This window comes from Pseudonaja textilis, chromosome 14 (genome assembly GCF_049901715.1).
Source record: "Pseudonaja textilis isolate UNSWEBS1 chromosome 14, rPseTex1.2, whole genome shotgun sequence".
Taxonomy (NCBI): domain Eukaryota; kingdom Metazoa; phylum Chordata; class Lepidosauria; order Squamata; family Elapidae; genus Pseudonaja; species Pseudonaja textilis.
In genome coordinates this window covers 5,284,805-5,302,402 of record NC_142003.1, presented here as the reverse complement: position 1 = coordinate 5,302,402, position 17,598 = coordinate 5,284,805, and the positions used below count along the sequence as shown (strand labels likewise).

The window sequence follows — 17,598 nt, the reverse complement described above, 5'->3', positions numbered from 1 at the left end:
CTTGGAAAAAGCCTCTGCAAGGCTTTCAGGACGAACAATAGGCCCGTTTTGTCACTTCTTGTAATACCGGAAGTGACGAAACAGGCCTATTGTTCGTCCTGAAAGCCTTGCAGAGGCTTTTTCCAAGCCTCTGGGAGGCCGAAAAAGGCCTCAAACCAGCCAAAAATTAGCTCTGAGGCACAGTGCAGGTAAGGGGGTAGTAAGTGGAGGTGGAGATTGCATACACATGCGCAGGGGGCACAGGGGTGGGCAAATTGTATTCTGGATGCTGGCACATGAGTGCGCACAATTTTTGGCACAGGAGCCCAAAAAAGGTTAGCCACCGCTGGGTTGAGGAATCCCACCGCTGGTTTAAAGAGCCTGACAGATCTTTCCTTTCGGTTGGACAGGCTCAAGGCACTGAAAGAGGCTGAGGAGGCCCGAAAATTAGAAGAAGCGGCCGCTGAGAAAGCAGCCTTGGAACTGGAAGAAAATCTGACTCGGGAAATGGAGGAAAATCTAAGCCAGGCCCAATCCCCCCCGAAGGAGGACTCCCCAACATTGGTTCAGAGCACAGCCGGCAGCAAGGCAGTCGTCGCAGGGAAGAAGAAGAAGAAGTGAGACGGGGCCACCCACGGCCACCGTTACAGACAGTTCTCGGCCTACAACCGCCACGGAGCCTGGCATTTGTCGCCAAGTGAGACAGTAGTTGAGCTGAACTTTGCCCCCCTTTTGCGACCTTTCTCGCCACGCGTTCTGAAGCAAATCACTGCTGCGCCCGTTAAGTTAGTAACGCGGTTGTAAAACAAACCAGGCTTGTCCAAAGGTCACAAAAAAGAACGACGACTCCGGGACGCTGCAACTGTCGTTAAGTACATGCCAGTTGCCAAGCTGATGGATTCTGATCACGAGACCGTGAGGATGTTACGACGAGGTCATGAAAAAGTCACCAGTCCCTTTGCCGTATGTCCGTTTAGTGACCGTTTGGAGTTACAGTCACTGAACTGTTTTTCACGCTAACAGCCGTTGCAGCGTCCCCAGGGTCACATTATCTAAATCCAGACTCTTGGCCACCAGTTCATATTTATGACACTTGCCATAACCCAGAGTCACCTGATCTCCCTTTTTGCAACCTCCCGACAAGCAAAATCCGTGGGGAAGCCAGATTCCCTTCACAACCATGTGGCTAACTTAACAACTGCAGTGGTTCACTTAACAACGGTGGCAAGAAAGGTCGTAAAATGGGGCAGAACTCCCTTCAGAAACGTCTCATTCAATGACAAGAAATGGTGGGCTCCGTCGTGGTCACGAGCCAAGGACGATTTACAGGCCCTCAAAACATTCGCAAGGCAAATAGCTGCCTATAAAACCAGCTTATTTTATTAACAAAGAGCACGAAAGAGGATTAAAGTGGTAACAATTCAGTTTTATTTTTCCAGTAAAGTCAAGTTTCCGCCGTGACTGAGACAAGGAACGACACGGGTTTCCTTCTGTCCAAATTTAATCCAGTTGAACATAAATATACTTTAAAATCTTTAAAAAAGACACACACAACGGTTTGCTCCGAGAGGACGTGGTTTTTGTAGAAAGTGAGATTCTGAGAAAGCAAGTATTGCTTTACTATTGCCATTAGGCCAGTCAGTAATACGACTCGACTGACTGGTCCCAGTAAACAAATGACACCTCTTTTAGGGGTCCTGAATCCGTCTTCAAAGAATGAGAGCTGCAGCTGATCAATCCAAGAAGAAAATATTGTTGAACTGGGTTGCACAAAGTTTCTTTACTTCTTCTGAAGAGGAGAAAGGAGTTGTAAGCTGTTACACTACACATTGATGGAATCAAAATGCAAATTCTAGGCCTGCCTCACTCACACCTGCCTTTCCTTCTCTTTCTTCTGCCTCAAAACCTACAGCCACCTCCTCATGGCTCTTCCCCCCCGCTTCACAATGATGGTTCTAGATTAAAAAGGGTGCCAAAACAGGCGAACGATTCGTATTTCCCAGTGAGATTAAAGCCGTATACAATTTCGGAGAGTACCTTACCGTTCACTTCAATCAGGTTGGCGTTCTTCTGATTCAAAATAACGTACAGTTCCCGCTGATCCGACTTCTTGCCGACAATCCAGTAGTCGCTCATGGCTTTCACAATGATTTCTTCATCATCCTCCACCCTTCAAAAGAGGAAGAGGAGGAGATCAGATTCTGATAAAAGAAAATATCTGTAGCTCAGCATTAAAGTGAGGGATCCTTGGTGGCCTCTGAGCCTGGTTGTTTTCTTGCAGACGTTTCATTACCCAACTAGGTAACATCATCAGTGCTAGAAGGAAGTGGAGTTGGTGGGGAGGAGGAGGACGAGGAGGAGGAGGAGGAGGACTGTGAAGTCCTTGGTGCTCTCTGAGTTTGGTTGTTCTCGTGTAGATGTTTCGTTACCCAACTAGATAACTTCAGTACAAGTACTGATGATGTTACCTAGTTTGGGTAATGAAATATCTGGCAAGAAAACAATCAAGGTCAGAGATCCATTTCCAGAAGTATGGAAAACTCAATTAGAAATAAAGTCAGGAGGGAAAAATTGAAAAAAAAAATAAATCATCTAATCAACTGAGGATTAAACAAAAATGTCCACAACCATTTTCTTAGAAACTAAGTGGTTTGTCCTTCCCTTTTCCCTCTGTGGTATCTGTGTCTGTCTGTCTGTCTGTCTGTCTTAACTTCCCAGTCCAATCTACCTCAGACTTTGTGGTCTTCAACCAAATACTACACACAGCTTGTTCAAGAACAATGTAGGTCAGACAGATTGTGAGCCAATCCTAAATACACCAAGGCTTAAATATCCCCTGAAGAAGCAAGCTTTGATTTTTGCTCAGTCCCACATTTAGGGATAAAAACTGCAGTTTTCAACGTTTTGGGCATTCACACACAAAGTAACTGCCCTGATGTGTGTGACACAGTAAAAAACAACAACACCCATATACAAGAAGACTAACCAACAAACAGACCCCAATTTTATTTCGTGGAAAAGTATCCAGGATGTTCTTGATGCCCGCTGGCGTTGTTGGAGGTGCCAATTCCACTTAAAAGAGGCTTAAGATAAAGTCATGAACAAACATGGGTCAAAAATGGACGTATTATTCATCCTGTCATCTGAAACGATAAGGAGAGCGATAAATAGTTAGTGGGGGACAAGAAGGCAGATCACCTCGTAAAATCGTTGTTGATATCGCCAAGGATCTTCATCAAGTCAGGATGGACGGATGTGAGGGAGAAGCTGGACGTTCTCCTCAGATGGATGGTGCTCTTCTCAGCCAGATTCATATGATTGAAGTAGATAAATTTAAACTGAGGCTCCTTCTCGGACCTAAGAAAGAGAGGAACGGAGAGATCAAAGGAGGCACCAGAACTCTTTCCGAGAACAGGACGGAGGTACCTTTCAGGTATATCAGAACTCCTAGTAATTGGTTCATCTATCAACCTGAGGTGGGGATGAAGCCAAGCCCACCGTCGATGGCTTGATTTGTTCAGAGTGCTGAACCCTGGTGCTTTTTCAAGGGGCAACTGGAATTTTCTGGTTTTTCTTTGGAGATGTTTCACTTCTCATCCAAGAAGCTTCTTCAGCTCCGACTGGATGGTGAGGAATGGAAGGATTTCTACTCCTTTTGCAGACAGCTGGTCGTTTGCATCCTTTCTATTGAGTCATTGAGGCCACTTGGTGGTTTATCTGTGTCCTCACGATCACCTCAGTAGTGCAAATGTCCCTGCGGTCTGCAATATTTCTCTGGAAATCCCATTCATACTCCCACACCATTTGAAAGATGTTCATCCCAAACTCTTCCCACCCACCTCAAATTTTTTTTTTTAAAGGAACTGACCCAGATATCCTTTTCTTGAGGTTGTATTGTTCGCAGATATCCGAAGCTAAGACAGTAAGTTGAGGGCCCACCAGGCCATCGAGTCGGCGGCAGAAATCCAACGTAGGTTGCACAGAGGCTGGGAAAGATTTAGGGGTTGAGGAGGGGGGGGAGGAAGGGGAGAAGAAAGGTGAGAATTGCCCCACCTGGAGCACAGGTGGCAGATCCACAGGGCACAGAGGAAAGGTTCCAGGCCTGAGGGTGACACATGCCCAAGGCAGGGCTGCAAGGCCCGGACACACAAAGGGACCGGTTTCCATAAACGTTGAGGTGCCGAGATTTGGACTTCACAAAATTACGTGCCAAAAGGTAAAGAATCTGAAAGGCGCTAGTCAGATCTGAGTTCTCAATACTTCCAGAAAAGGCAGAGCATTTTTTTAAAATAATCACCTTGTTCCTCTGCTCCCAAATTAGAAAGCAAGTAGACCTGCTTGAAGGTAATTTGAGTATGAACATTTGCGATAGGGCAGGCGGTTGATCAGGGTGGGATACAAAACAAACACAGTCACAGAAAACAGGTGAAGCCCCTTTTATTCCCTCACTTTGCTTCCAAGCTCCGAATATCTTTGACGGAAGACAAAAAAACCCACAAACAGTTACATGAAGAAGGAATAAAGCAATGCAAACCAGGCAAGATAAGGGCTGGAGGATGTCCACAGATAACCCACACTGGGAAGGACGCCAAACTCAGAGAGGAACTATAAACTAGAGATATTGACAAGCTTTGTTTCCAGCGTTTGCCAGTACGCAGATCCATCCTCTTATTCAGTTGTCACAGCTGCAGCCCATGAAGGGGATCAAGGCCCTTTCCTCCTGAGCAGACCAGTCTGTTCCTTATCCTCTCCTCCCCAGGATGGAGAGGGGATGGGCCTGGGTCCTTCTCTGACTGCCCAGCCGGCCTCTGCCCTTCCCCAGCCTCCTCCACAACCTCTGGAGTCACCCTTCTACTCCCTGTCGGCTGTTCCTCCTCTCCCTTGGAATCAGTCTCCAACAGGGGCATGGCACAGGGAGAGGATAGTAAGAGTCTCAGAGCCACAATGTGGGGAGAGATATTTATGTACGTGTTAAGATTTTCATCCCACCTTTATTATTTTTATAAGCAACCCAAGGCAATGAAGATAGCCAATAATTGTCCTTCGTCCTCTTATTTTTCCCGTAGCAACAACCCTGCGAGATGGGTGAGGCTGAGAAAGAGAGGGACTGTCCCAAAGTTACCCAGTTGGCTTTCATGCCTAAGGCGGGACTAGAATTCACAGCTTCCCGGTAATCGGCTCAAAATCACCCAGTCAGCTTTCATAGCTAACGTGGGACTAGAACTCACCGTCTCCTGGTGATTGGGTCAAAGTCACTCAGCCGGCTTTCGTGCCTAAGGTGAGATTGGAACTCACCGCCTTCTGGTGATTGGCCCAAAATCACCCAACCGGCTTTCATGCCTAAGGTGGAACTAGAACTCACAGACACCTGGTTTCTAGGCCAGCATCCTAAGTACTACACCAAACTGGCACATGTAATAGAGATTGGGCCAGGCCTTGCTACTAGTTGGGCCCAGGGATTTTATTTGATTCGTTCAGGGGTGGAATATTTCCCTCAAAACTTTTGTCAGGGCTATTTTAGGATTGATGCTACAGTTCCTGCATTGCTAAGTACAAAGAAATAGGAAAAAGCATTCTAGTTTTGACCATCACAGCACCATTTGTCTAAACCCCAGTTTAGACAAATCTTTACTCTGTTCTTGAAGTTTTATTATTTGATGACTTGCTGGCAAACTGTGGCTCTTTGAAAAAAAAACAAAAAATGTATTTTCTCTTTCCTGTGTAACAGGAAATTATTCAAACAATTCGCTCATTACAAGATTCTGGAAACCTTGCAGAGAACAGACTATCGCACTCATATCCAAACGACCATGGAGAATGTTCAAAGGATGGGATGTGGGGAACCGAGACAGGAATGGAATAATAATTCAACAATTATTATTTGATACTCACCATCAATCATAAAGCAGACAGCTGCACTCATTGCCTGGAAGGGACAAAAGATTTATCATACCAGCCATTTTTGAGCTATCTCGTTACTATAATCCGGCTTTATGGCTAGGCGAAGAATGTCGGCCCAAGCTAGCATAACAAAGACTTCTAGTTTGAAGATGTTCTCTTGAGATGAAAGGATAACTTAAGATTGTGGAAGGGGAAGGTCTGGTACCTCCCAAAGTTGGGCTCCATCATCAAACCCAGCTAGCGTGGCCAACGGGTGGAGACAATGGTAGTTGCAACGCCACAAGCACAGGATTCTTGTCTTAGATTCCCCAATGACCTCTAGAAGAATCCATCATCTATACCATGGGTGTCCAACCTTGGCAACTTTAAGACCTGTGTCAATTAAAAAGATACTCCTTTGGTCTTTTTAGCTGCCAGAAAAAGGGTGTGGGGGCATTCTTGAAATGCCTAAATAATCACCTTGGCAGCCCAAAGTTGTCGGAGCATAAGGTGGTTATTGGAGAGCATGATGGATGACTCTTGGAGATGGATGTGTCCCATTGGATAAGTCACATCCAGGGGGTTGGGGAAAGACCAGGGTTAAGGGGGAAATGTATGATGTGATTTAGTACTGGCTGCACCCAGCCACACCCCAACATGGCAATTTCTGATAAACCAATTTACTTTTCCTGAGATGCGGCTAGAGACTTTTGATTTGAATGAGGGTGGATTTGTTGGGGCCCTGACAACCTGTCCTGATTTCAAATCCCAGAATTCCCCAGCCATTTAACTCTGGGAGTTGAAGTCCATGTATCTTACGAGTCGTAAAGTTGAGAAACAGAGCTCTAGGGCACAGCCCCTTTCCATCCAAAATTACGAATTCTCTAGAAGAATTCACTACCTCCTAGAGAACTGAGGTTACCTTATACACAATTAAATGAAGCTCTTCGTAAGCACCGTCCGTGTTCACAAATATTTTGGGGAACCTGCATTTTGCTTCGGGGCCATTCAGATTCAGGGGTCCAGTCAGGAACCTAAAAAGAAAAGATGGGTGTCAGGGTTCCTCAAAAGCACAGGCAACTCGAGAGTAAGGCTGCAAAGTGATGGGCCCTCCCTTAAGAGATAAAAGCCAGCTTTTACTGGACTTCTTTGCAGGAAGCAAAGACGTTTTTGCACTCAAGTAGACGTTCGGAATATCTTAGTTGGTGTTTGAAGACTCTTTTGTGTTTGAAATATTTCTTAGTAACTTTATCTAGTGTTCTTGGCAGCCTTGCACAAGCTTGGCAAGGCTCTCGTTCTTATCAGAGACCATTAGTTTTAATAGCTTTTTAACCGTGAATTAATGGAATTCACAGAGAAGCATTAAAAGGTCTTGCTTTTATCTCTGTTTGGTGTTTGTTTACTTGGAACAAGGTTTGGGTCAGAACACCTGTTTGGGGAGGACTTTGTTATTGTCATTAAGCTTTCCAAGCCTTGTATTATTATTTTTTGCGCGGTTTCAAAATGGCGGAAACCAATGCTGTCCGTTGTCAGTTGTTGGTGCTGGTGTGGCGGGAAAAGGTACAACCAGAACTAGGGAGCCCTCAGACCGAACACTCCATTGGGCATGGAGCGACGGAGAGATAAGGAATGCCCACCTGCCATAGTGTTGCAGATTTCCGGATATTTCTATATGGATGGGGGAATCCCTTCCGGCCAACTGAAACAGAAGAGACAGTCAAGGAAAATTTTCAGGGTTGTTTTTTTTTTTTAAAAGCAAATGAGACTTGTGCCTGACATTGTTTCCCTTTGAACCAGGGTTACCGCATGTGCCCGAGGGAAGGCAGGGCACCCCGCTCACCTCAGGTTCCATGTGTCTTGGAAAGAGCGAAGTGGTGAGGTATTTGTACAAAATCCTCATGTCCTCTTGTTCCAATCCACTCCTGTGAAGTTAAAAAAAAAGTAAAAAGTTACCCCTGTCCAAATGTGTCCAATTTTAGGGCATGGTGCTCATCTCCGTTTGTTTCTTGGCTGAGGGAGCCAGGGTTGTCCGAAGACATTTCTGTGGTCATGTGGCGATACAGCAAAGGCTCACAGAACACTGTTACCTTCCCACCAAAGTGGTACCTATTTATCTACTTGCATGCTTTCGAATTGTTAGTGGTACATATTTATCTACTCGCATTTGCAGGCTTTCAAACTGCTAGTGGTACCTATTTATCTACTCGCATTTGCAGGCTTTTGAACTGCTAGTGGTACCTATTTATCTACTTTCATTTGCAGGCTTTCAAACTGCTAGTGGTACCTATTTATCTACTCACATTTGCAGGCTTTCAAACTGCTAGCATGCTTTCGAATTGTTAGTGGTACCTATTTATCTACTCACATTTGCATGCTTTTGAACTGCTAGTGGTACCTATTTATCTACTTGCATTTGTAGGCTTTCGAACTGCTAGTGGTATCTATTTATCTACTTGCATGCTTTTGAATTGTTAGTGGTACCTATTTATCCACTCACATTTGCAGGCTTTCAAACTGCTAGTGGTACCTATTTATCTACTCACATTTGCAGGCTTTCGAACTGCTAGTAGTACCTATTTATTTACTTGCATTTGCAGGCTTTCGAACTGCTACTGGTATCTAATTCTCTACTCACATTTGCATGCTTTCGAACTACTGCTGGTACCTATTTATCTATTTGCATGCTTTCAAACTGCTAGGGGTGCCTATTTAACTGGTCAATGTGTAGAACTGAAGTAAACACACTTGCCTCCAATCTGAAGCCAACGTTTTGTAGTAAAACCTGGAGGATCCTCTATAGAATCCCATTTGAATCGGTAATTATTTTACACAGGGCTCTAGAATCCCATTTGAATCGGTAATTATTTTACGCAGGGCTCCATCGATCGCTTTTTATCTAAGCCTCTTCTCTCGGCTCCTTAATCACTTCTGAATAGGAAACCTCTTGAGCTCTTGCTCTGAAAAATGAAACTGGAGGCGGCTGGCAGCTGTGCCATGTCAATAAACACTCTTGAAAGCAAACACAGCTGAAGAGAAGCCCTTTGGTTCCTGTTACAAGCTGCAGGCAGCCCTCCTCTGTTTCTGTTTAAAATCCAACATTTTTTCTGCGTGAGGTCAAAAGAGAGAAGTGGGGAAAAAAACCAGCTACTGTTCAACGTTGGGCACGGGCTTTCTTTCTTTCAACATTGAAGCTCTTCTTCCAAGTTTGGGAGGGGGAAAGAAACCTAAGATTCTGGGAGGCTGAGGATCAGATTTATAAAAAAAAATGATTTCATCCTTTTTTCCCTCTGGCCTGCAGTTGGCACAAGGATGTCCTTAGGTCCAAAACAATGGCTGCTATTCAGCTAGTCCCCTGCTTAAAAACTGCTCTGTTTCCTTTGTTAACCGATCTTTTTAGTATAGTTGAGGAAAAAAATAACTAACAGAATAAAGGTGCCGGGAGCAGCTTTGGAGAAAGGAAACAAAAAGTGGATGAGAAAATAAAATAGAATAACAGAGTTGGAAGGGACCCGGGAGGTCTTCTAGTCCAACCTCCTGCCTAGACAGGAAACCCTCCACCGTTTCATACAAATGGTTATCCAGTCTCTTAAAAATGCTCCAGTGTTGGAGCATTTACTAGTTCATTCCATTGATTAGTTGTTCTAACGGTCAGGAAATTACTCCTGAGTTCTAAGTTGCTTCTCTCCTTGATGAGTTTCCACCTATCGCTTCTTGTCCTGCCTTCTGGGGCTTTGGAGAATAGCTTGACTCCCTCTTCTTTGGGGCAGCCCCTGAGATACTGGAACACTGCTATCATGTCTCCCCTAGTCCTTCTTTCCATCAAACTAGACATACCCAGTTCCAGCAACTGTTCTTCATATGTTTGAGCCTCCATTCCCCCTAATCGTCTTTGTTGCTCTTCTCTAGAGTCTCAACATCTTTTTTTACAATGTGGTGAAAAGACGACAAAATATCAGGAGATGGAAGGAGAACACTGAACATAGAATAACGCAGCTGGAAGGGACCTTGTAGGTCATCTAGTCCAACCCCCTGCTCAAGCAGGAGACCCTATCGCATTTCACACAAGTGGCTGTCCAGTCTCTTCTTAAAAGACTCTGCTTTGACTGCCAAAGTCGGTTAGAAGACAGCTGGATTAAGAATTTTACAAGTAGTGTAAATCATATGTGGACAACCAGGTGGCCTGACAGGGAAATAATATATCCTGTGGCCTGGGAAATGCATGGGAATTTTCTCCTTCTTATGCCTAGGTCCCATCCTTGGCACATTCCTACCCTTATGGTGAGACCTACGTGTGCAGGGAAGAATGCTGAGCGTGCCCAGAGAGATTCTACGCCACAAGTGTGCACACAAGCACCCTACTTTATCCTGTATCATGTTATTCCACATTCCACTGGATTTAGGGGACTGGGGACTAAAACATATGAGGAACGATTACAGGAACTGGGCCTGGCTAGTCTAAGGAAGAGAAGGACCAAGGGAGACAGGATAGCAGTTTTCCAATATTTGAGGGTCTGCCACAGAGAGGAGGAAGGGGTCAAACTTTTCTGAAGGAAGGAAGGAAAGAAAGGAAAGAAAGAAGGAAGGAAGGAAGGAAGGAAGGAAGGAAGGAAGGAAGGAAGGAAGGAAGGAGAGAGAGAGGGAGAAAGAGAAAGAAAGAAAGAAAGAAAGAAAGAAAGAAAGAAAGAAAGAAAGAAAGAGAGAGAGAGAGAGAAAGAAAGAAAGAAAGAAAGAAAGAAAGAAAGAAAGAAAGAAAGAAAGAAAGAAAGAAAGAAAGAAAGAAAGAAAGAAAGATATCTGAGCAAACCATGGATGGACAGAAGACATGTCTAGTTTAAGGAAAAGAAGGATGGGGTGACATGAGAGCAGTCTTCCAGTATCTCAGGGGCTGCCCCAAAGTAGAGGGAGTCAAGCTATTCTCCAAAGCACCTGAAGGCAGGACAAGAAGCAATGGATGGATAATCAAGGAGAGAAGCAACCTGGAACTAAGGAGAAATAGTGGCAGGAATTTGGTATGTCTAAGGAAGAGAAGGACCAGGGGGGTGACATGATGATAGCAGTCTTCTGATATCTCAGGGGCTACCCCAAAGAAGAGGGAGTCAAGCTATTTTCCAAAGCACCTGTAGGCCAGACAAAGAACAATGGATGGAAGCTGATCAAGGAGAGATTCAACCTTAAAATAAGGAGAAACTTTCTGACAGTGAGAACCATCAACCAGTGGAACAGAAGTTGCTTTTTTCAGAAGTTGTGGGAGTTTCATCCCTGGAGACTTTCAAGAAGAGACTGGATTCCCATCCGTCAGAAATGGTGTAGGGTTTCCTACTTGGGCAGGGAGGTTGGCCTAGATGACCTACAAGGTCCTTTCCAACTCTGATTATCTGTTATCCCCTGAGACAGCCATCTGCAGAAGCTCCTCCAAAGCTTTCCGGTGCTCACCAGATCAGCTGATCGTTGTACAGGAAGGCCGTGTACTTGACAAGGCTCAAGCTCTCCTCCATCTTGTTGATGAATGACTGGATCTTTAAGTAGGTCATCTTATCTAACGGGAAGAAGCTGATGCCGCAGAAGACATCCAGCAGGTCGCAGGACTGCAAGTGAAGCGTCTGCAAGTACTGAAACACAAGGGGGAAGGGTCTTGAGGAGGAGGAGAACGATCAGCAGGCAGGTGGAAGGACTCCGTTACGGTGGTGATGGGGGGGGGAGGGGCAGCATCGGGAGTGCTGAAGGACCCGATCCGGGACAGATTGTCATGGGTAAAATTTATCTAGGTGGCTCCTAAAAGTCAACATTGACTTATTGACACATAATCCGTTGATCAATATTCTCCTGATAAACAGTTACAGGAGAAAGTAAGGGTTGAGAGCATACTTTAAAAAATATCTAGTGGATATTCTGAGTCACCTTATTATAGAATCTTGCCAGGATTCTAAATTAACTCCATCCATCCATCCATCCATCCATCCATCTGTTTTTCCTATCCCATTATTGAAGTCCTTGGTTCTCTCTGAGCTTGGTTGTTTCCTTGCAGAAGTTTCATGACCTAACTAGGAAACCTCATCAGTGCCAGGAGGAGTGGAGTTGGAGGAGGAGGAGGAGAGGAGGAGATGGCAAAGTAGAAGGAAGAATAGAAAAAAGAGAAGGAATAAGAAACAGGAGGAAAGAAGAGATGGAGTGCAGGAAGGTAAAGCTTGGCTGTTTTCTTGCAGATGTTCCATGATCCAACTAGCACTGATGACGTTGCTTAGTTGGGTCATGAAACGTCTGCCAGAAAACCACCAAGCACATTTCAATCCTGAGCTACAAATACTCTCTTCTATCGGCAATCCATTGTATTTCTCTAGTAGAAGTACTAACACCTTAACTAACACCCACTTGTTCCGATAAAAAGAAGGGGAAAATGTCTCACCCGATGGAAGAATTTCTCCAGTCTTTCTTTCAGAACCCGGATGCCTCCATCTTCCATGGCTTTTTGGAACGTGCCATTAAAAAGCTAATCATTTATTTTCAAGAGGAAAAAAATAATGGGTTAACTAAATCATCATTTAATCGCTTGTTTTTCAAGACATAAATATTGAACTGAGTGTTGGCCCTGGGATTCCAGCTTCCCTGGATTCAAAGGAAAAAATCGCACTCCATTATTTTAGGAATAATGCTTGCATAGCACTTAGGAGTCTATTTACGGAAAGCTTATAACAGATGACAAACACTGTGTATTTCTGATTGCTAATGGGTAACATCTTTCCCCTCAACCTATATATTCCCAAAAATAGCACGCAACTCATCAATGAGACATACATGACAGTCAACAGTACACATTATTTTATTCATTCCTTTTGCATCCTATTGCAATCCAAAGTGATTATCACCTGCAATTGCCTTGTCTTCCTTTTTCTTTCTACAACAGACTAGATTTTAATCCTTTTTAAAAAAAATCTGTGTGCCATCTGGAAGGCATACATACAAAAATGGAATAGTTCATGACAAGAAATAATATGAAGGAAACGTGACACGGAATAAGTATCAATAAATATTCAGCGCTGGATTCATATTTCTGCTGCTCACACTTCAGAAAAACTGAAGCAAAGTATTCCATTTTACTTTGGGGAAGTAAAAGCTGTTTTACCCACTCTTAACTTAATTAACAAATATTATGGTGAAACTGACCTTATACATGTTGTAACATTGCTGTAACACTGAGCTATAAACTTTGTCCTGTAAGAGATTCGGAATCAGTCAGAAAGTCATTATCACAAAGACACAAAGGCAGTTATTTTGACTAAGGATGCAGTTACACAGGCTTATTTTTTTAAAAAAACAACATCAACAACCTCAAACAAAAACAGAACTGCCCATCGGTACTTTTCCATCCATCTATAAACGACAACTCCATTTTTTTTACGCTTTGTATGTGGCAGCCTTTCTCTCAAACCATATTCCCAGAGGAATGCCTGTGAGAAAAAAAAACCACTCCAAGAAGTTGCAAATCGCACCATTAGATAACTGCTGTTTTCAAGAGAAAACTTTTTCAGGGAAATAAGTTTAACAACTCATGAAAACCAGCTGCAATTGGATCGGATCCAGATGTAATAATCTTAGAAACAGTGGCTCTGGCTTCTGAATAGGTATTGATCACACTACAGGTAGGTAGTCCTTGGCTTATGACCAAAATTGCGCCAGAAATCTGGGCATAATGTGTTACCATAGTAAGTCAAGGCATTCATGCAACCGGAAATATATTTTTTTTCAATGGTCATTAAGCAAAGTCATTCATTTGAATGGGAACAAGGAAAAATGCAATAAACTAATACGATAAAATGATTAAAAAAAAAAAAAAGAATAATGGTCACCGCTGAAGAATGGCCATTATGGGCCAGAAAGCTGATCCCTTGCTGTGCTGTCACTTTATTTTAGAAGCGAAATGAGGGGAAAGGGGTGCACTCTGGAGGTCAGAATTTCAGAAACTATTTACAGATGTTGGGAGAAAGAAAAGACGACTCTTAAGGGGTTCAAGTCGTCAAAGAAAAGGAAAACAACACCTAGATATATTTGCTAACATTTCCAACGTGACATTTCATTCTTACCAGCAGCTCTTCTTCTTGGTATTCGACAACTGTTTTGCCATCTTTGTGTTTTTCTATCACCGGATTCCGTACGACCTTGAAAACGGAACAAAACAGTTCATTTAAGCAATTTTGTTTTGCCTGTTTTAGCTTCTATAGGCTCTTTTGAGAACCTTTATAGAGAGCAGCGGGCAAATAATGGTGGATTAAGCACTATTTTGGCTCCGGATAAGGGTCATTGGAATTCATTTGTGCCTACGTAGGGATTCTAGACTGATTCTTCTTTTGACCCCGCCTCCAGATGCTACCATTCCTTCTCCTACAACTTCTGGTCAAACTGTCATCCAACAACAGTTATTCCACCAGACTCCTGAATTGTTTCACTGCAACCATCATTTCTAATCATCATAGCTTAGCAAATGGGACCTTGGTTTTTATTTATTTACTCCTCCTAGCCATCCCTTTTATTCCCCTTTTGGAATCTGATAGCATGGATTGTCCAATTATTCATCTGTAAACCGTTTCAGAGAAATTTTCAGCATAAAGGGTATAAAAATATGACAGGACATTCAGAAAGTACAGAAAAAAATTGCTTCAAAGAACAGCACGATGCATTTATATACCATAACCATCCAGAAGTTTTCTTCCGGTTCATTGAAGAACTGTCTATTTTTCTGGGTATGTAGTGATTTTGCAGGTTTTGTAGGACTGAAGGTTCTACGAAGAAAAAATATATTATTATGAATTAGCAGAGTTTAAATGTTCATCAGGACCAGGAGAGCATGAAATAATCCATTATTGTGTTTATTTCCTCATAAAGGAGGAAACTATTCATTACAGTGTTCTCAAATCTCCTCGTTTAAGTAATATGTAAACAAATCAAGATGGACTGTAGAAATTTAGTTTAAACCTTAATTAGCCAAGAAATTCACAGGGCAATTTTAGTTCTATAATTCTCCCAGGCTGTTTTTCATTTTTGGGGGCGGGGGACGGGGGGGGTGATCAAAACATCAGAAAAAAGTAGATACACTGTTTTGGGTGAAATGTGGGATTTGAAGCATCAGTAACATGCCTCAAGAACATCAAGATGACATGAGTTATGTCATCATTACGGAAATGAAACAATTTAATATTTTTGGCCAAGGTTTCGTTTCGTTTACTTTACTTTATTGTCATAGCACCTTGTTCACGCCACTGATCCAAGAGGCAAGTAAGTTTCATTTTTCCCAAATAAATGAAATACTAGACATGCAGTCCTAGGGAGTGTGGTACCTTGTAAACTGAACAATGGCCTCACATAATCCAACATTTCTGATTTTTTCATTCTTCTCTGCTTCATTTGGGTAATAGAAGAGAATCTTCTTTTCTTCCTGAATTTAGAAACGAAACACCTAATTCATTATTTTAAATATTATCCGTGCAGCACCTTTAAATACAAGGCCTTCACAACTTATTGCATTTTACAATTATTAACCCATTTTAAATTAATTCACAAGTCTATGAATAGGGCCCTTAAAAGATACATTGTGCTGAAACGTTAACATTCTGAAATATATCTGTTAAGTTTTTTTGTGAAAAAGGAATTTGCATGTACTCAAGACAGAAAAAGTACACTTGGGTCTGTGTACACGTATGCAATATGTACACGCATGTAAGTGTACACATGTATCCAAAAGGGGAAAGAGAATAGAGGTGTGTGAAAAAGTGTAAAGGATCTGGGAAGTCTTCTAGCCCAACCTGCTCCTCTAGCAGGAGGTAGGTGCTAAATGAGACATTTGTTTTGCCCCATTTTATGACTTTTCTTGCCATCGTCGTTAAATGAATCACTGTGGCTGTTCAGTTAGTAACCCAGTTGTTAAGTGAATCCGGCTTCCCCATTGACTTTGCTCATCAGAAGGTCCCAAAAGGGGATCCTGTGACCCCAGATTACTGCACTATGAATCAGTAGCTAAGAATCTGAATTTTGATCTCCTGATAATGGAGATGCTGCCACAGTCTGAGAAGCGGTCATTATAAGTCACTTCTGCCGACTGCCTGAAATCTGGCGGTTCAAATCTCACCAGGCTCAAGGTTGACCCATCCTTCCATCCTTCCGAGGTGGGTCAAATGAGGACCCAGATTGTTGGGGGCAAGAGGCTGACTCTGTAAACCACTTAGAGAGGGCTGAGAAGTTCTGTGAAGTGATATATAAGTCTGCTACTGTTAAGGAAGGGAAGGGAAGGGAGGAAGGAAGGAAGAAAGGAAGGTGGGTAGTAGATAGGTAGGTAGGTATAGTGGCAGAGTAGTTAAAATGCAGTGTTTGAGGCTAACTCTGCCCACTGCCAGGAGTTTGATCAAGGTTGACCCATCCTTCCATCCTTCCGAGGTGGGTCAAATGAGGACCCAGATTGTTGGGGGCAAAGAGGCTGACTCTGTAAACCACTTCGAGAGGGCTGGGAAGTTCTGTGAAGTGATATATAAGTCTAAGTGCTATTGCTATTTTCCGTGCCATTGTAACTTCAAACGGTCCCTAAGTGAACTGTTGTTAAGTTGGGGATCACCTGCACCAGAAGCATTCAGCCTTGGCCACTTTTAAGACCTGTCAGCTGGGCCATTCTGGGTGTTGAAGTCCAAAAGTCTTAAAAGCAGCCAAGGCTGGACACACCTGTCCTCTACCCATCCCACACAGACAGCCGTCCAGTCTCTTCTTAAAAAGCCCCCAGTAACTGAGCACCCACAACTTCCTTTACCTACTTACTTGCTTACAGATTAACAGAGTTGGAAGGCCCCTTGTAGGTCATCTAGTCCGACCCCCACCCACCCAAGCAGGAGACCCTACCTGCACCATTTCAGTCACTATTGCAATTGTACAAAATAGTCCCACACAACAACCCTAATCCACATCTATGTCTCTCTAGTTTGTTACACACACAGACACAAAACAACACCTCCCACACACCCCAATTGTGCATCCACCCCCTCCACCACCCCCCAGCCGTGCAAGCGCTCCCGTCCCTCCTGCCGGCCGGGCCTCGGCCTGTCCGGAGAGAAGGGCCGCCTCTCGCTTGCGTCCCTCCGCTGGGCCCGGCCGCCAGAGCCGCTCCCCCGCGAGGAAGCCCCGGCCGGCCCTCCGTCTCCCCTGCCCGCCCTCTCGCCAGAGGGTCCCGGCTCTCCCTTCTCGTCCTTCCGCCCGCCCCACCTCGCCCTCTCGCGGGCCCAGCCGCGGGTTGTAGACGAAGAAGCCGAGCAGGGCCGGCCCCAACAGCTTCTCCGGCCCGGTCCCCGACTCCGCCGCCGCCGCCGCCGCCATCCTGCCGGGGGTGGGAGGGGACCGCGGAGCAGAGCAGCCTCGGGGCGGCCGCTTTCGCCTCCTCCTCGTCCGCCTCTCCGGCCCGCGGCCTGCCCGCCGTCCGAAGCCCCGGACTCGCCTGGCCCGCCTTGCCGCTGCGCGCGCGCCCGCCCAACCCGGCCCAGAGGAGGGCGGCCGCGGCAGGCAGGCAGGCAGGGAGGCAGGCAGGCCGAGCCCGGAGCGAGTGAGGGGAAGCGGGAGGATGCGGCCGCCTCGGGACTGCTCTGTTAAAATGGAAGAGGAGGAAGGCCTGCGCCGCCCGGTTCTGCCCTGTCTTGGTGGTTAATAAAGTTTATTAAAAGTTTTAAAGTGGGCATAAAAACTTAAGACGAAAGGGGGGAAGAGGTCCAGTAA

The 17,598-nt window shown here is 44.5% G+C and overlaps 2 protein-coding genes across 2 annotated transcripts in view; one reads left to right on the top strand and one right to left on the bottom strand.

Moving 5' to 3' along the window:
• Window positions 1-1,403, top strand: part of LOC113438966 (radial spoke head 10 homolog B) — a 23,023-nt gene extending 21,620 nt beyond the window's left edge. The window contains exon 21 of the mRNA XM_087912708.1: window positions 390-1,403. Within this exon, the coding sequence (XP_087768834.1) occupies window positions 390-600 (211 nt within the window). The 3' untranslated portion in view covers window positions 601-1,403. The remainder of the gene's footprint in view (window positions 1-389) is intronic.
• On the bottom strand, window positions 1,385-17,598 carry LOC113438766 (vacuolar fusion protein CCZ1 homolog). The gene is made up of 15 exons (XM_026704293.2): window positions 17,095-17,598; window positions 15,189-15,286; window positions 14,540-14,633; window positions 13,938-14,012; window positions 13,021-13,068; window positions 12,263-12,346; window positions 11,293-11,468; window positions 7,700-7,781; window positions 7,497-7,558; window positions 6,782-6,893; window positions 5,872-5,905; window positions 3,848-3,965; window positions 3,178-3,336; window positions 2,022-2,149; window positions 1,385-1,768 (listed from the first exon to the last, which is right to left on the bottom strand). Exons 1-15 carry the CDS (start codon window positions 17,203-17,205, stop codon window positions 1,713-1,715), a joined length of 1,437 nt encoding a protein of 478 aa, XP_026560078.1. The 5' UTR covers window positions 17,206-17,598; the 3' UTR covers window positions 1,385-1,712.

Excerpts from the sequence above, each read along its gene's own strand:
- LOC113438766 (XM_026704293.2), bottom strand. The coding sequence starts at position 17,205 with ATGGCGGCGGCGGCGGCGGCGGAGTCGGGGACCGGGCCGGAGAAGCTG. Across the intron at positions 15,287-17,094 it reads TGGGCCCGCGAGAGGGCGAG|GAAGAAAAGAAGATTCTCTT; the intron begins GTGGGGCGGGCG and ends TTCTAAATTCAG. Across the intron at positions 7,559-7,699 it reads CAAGACACATGGAACCTGAG|TTGGCCGGAAGGGATTCCCC; the intron begins GTGAGCGGGGTG and ends CTTCTGTTTCAG.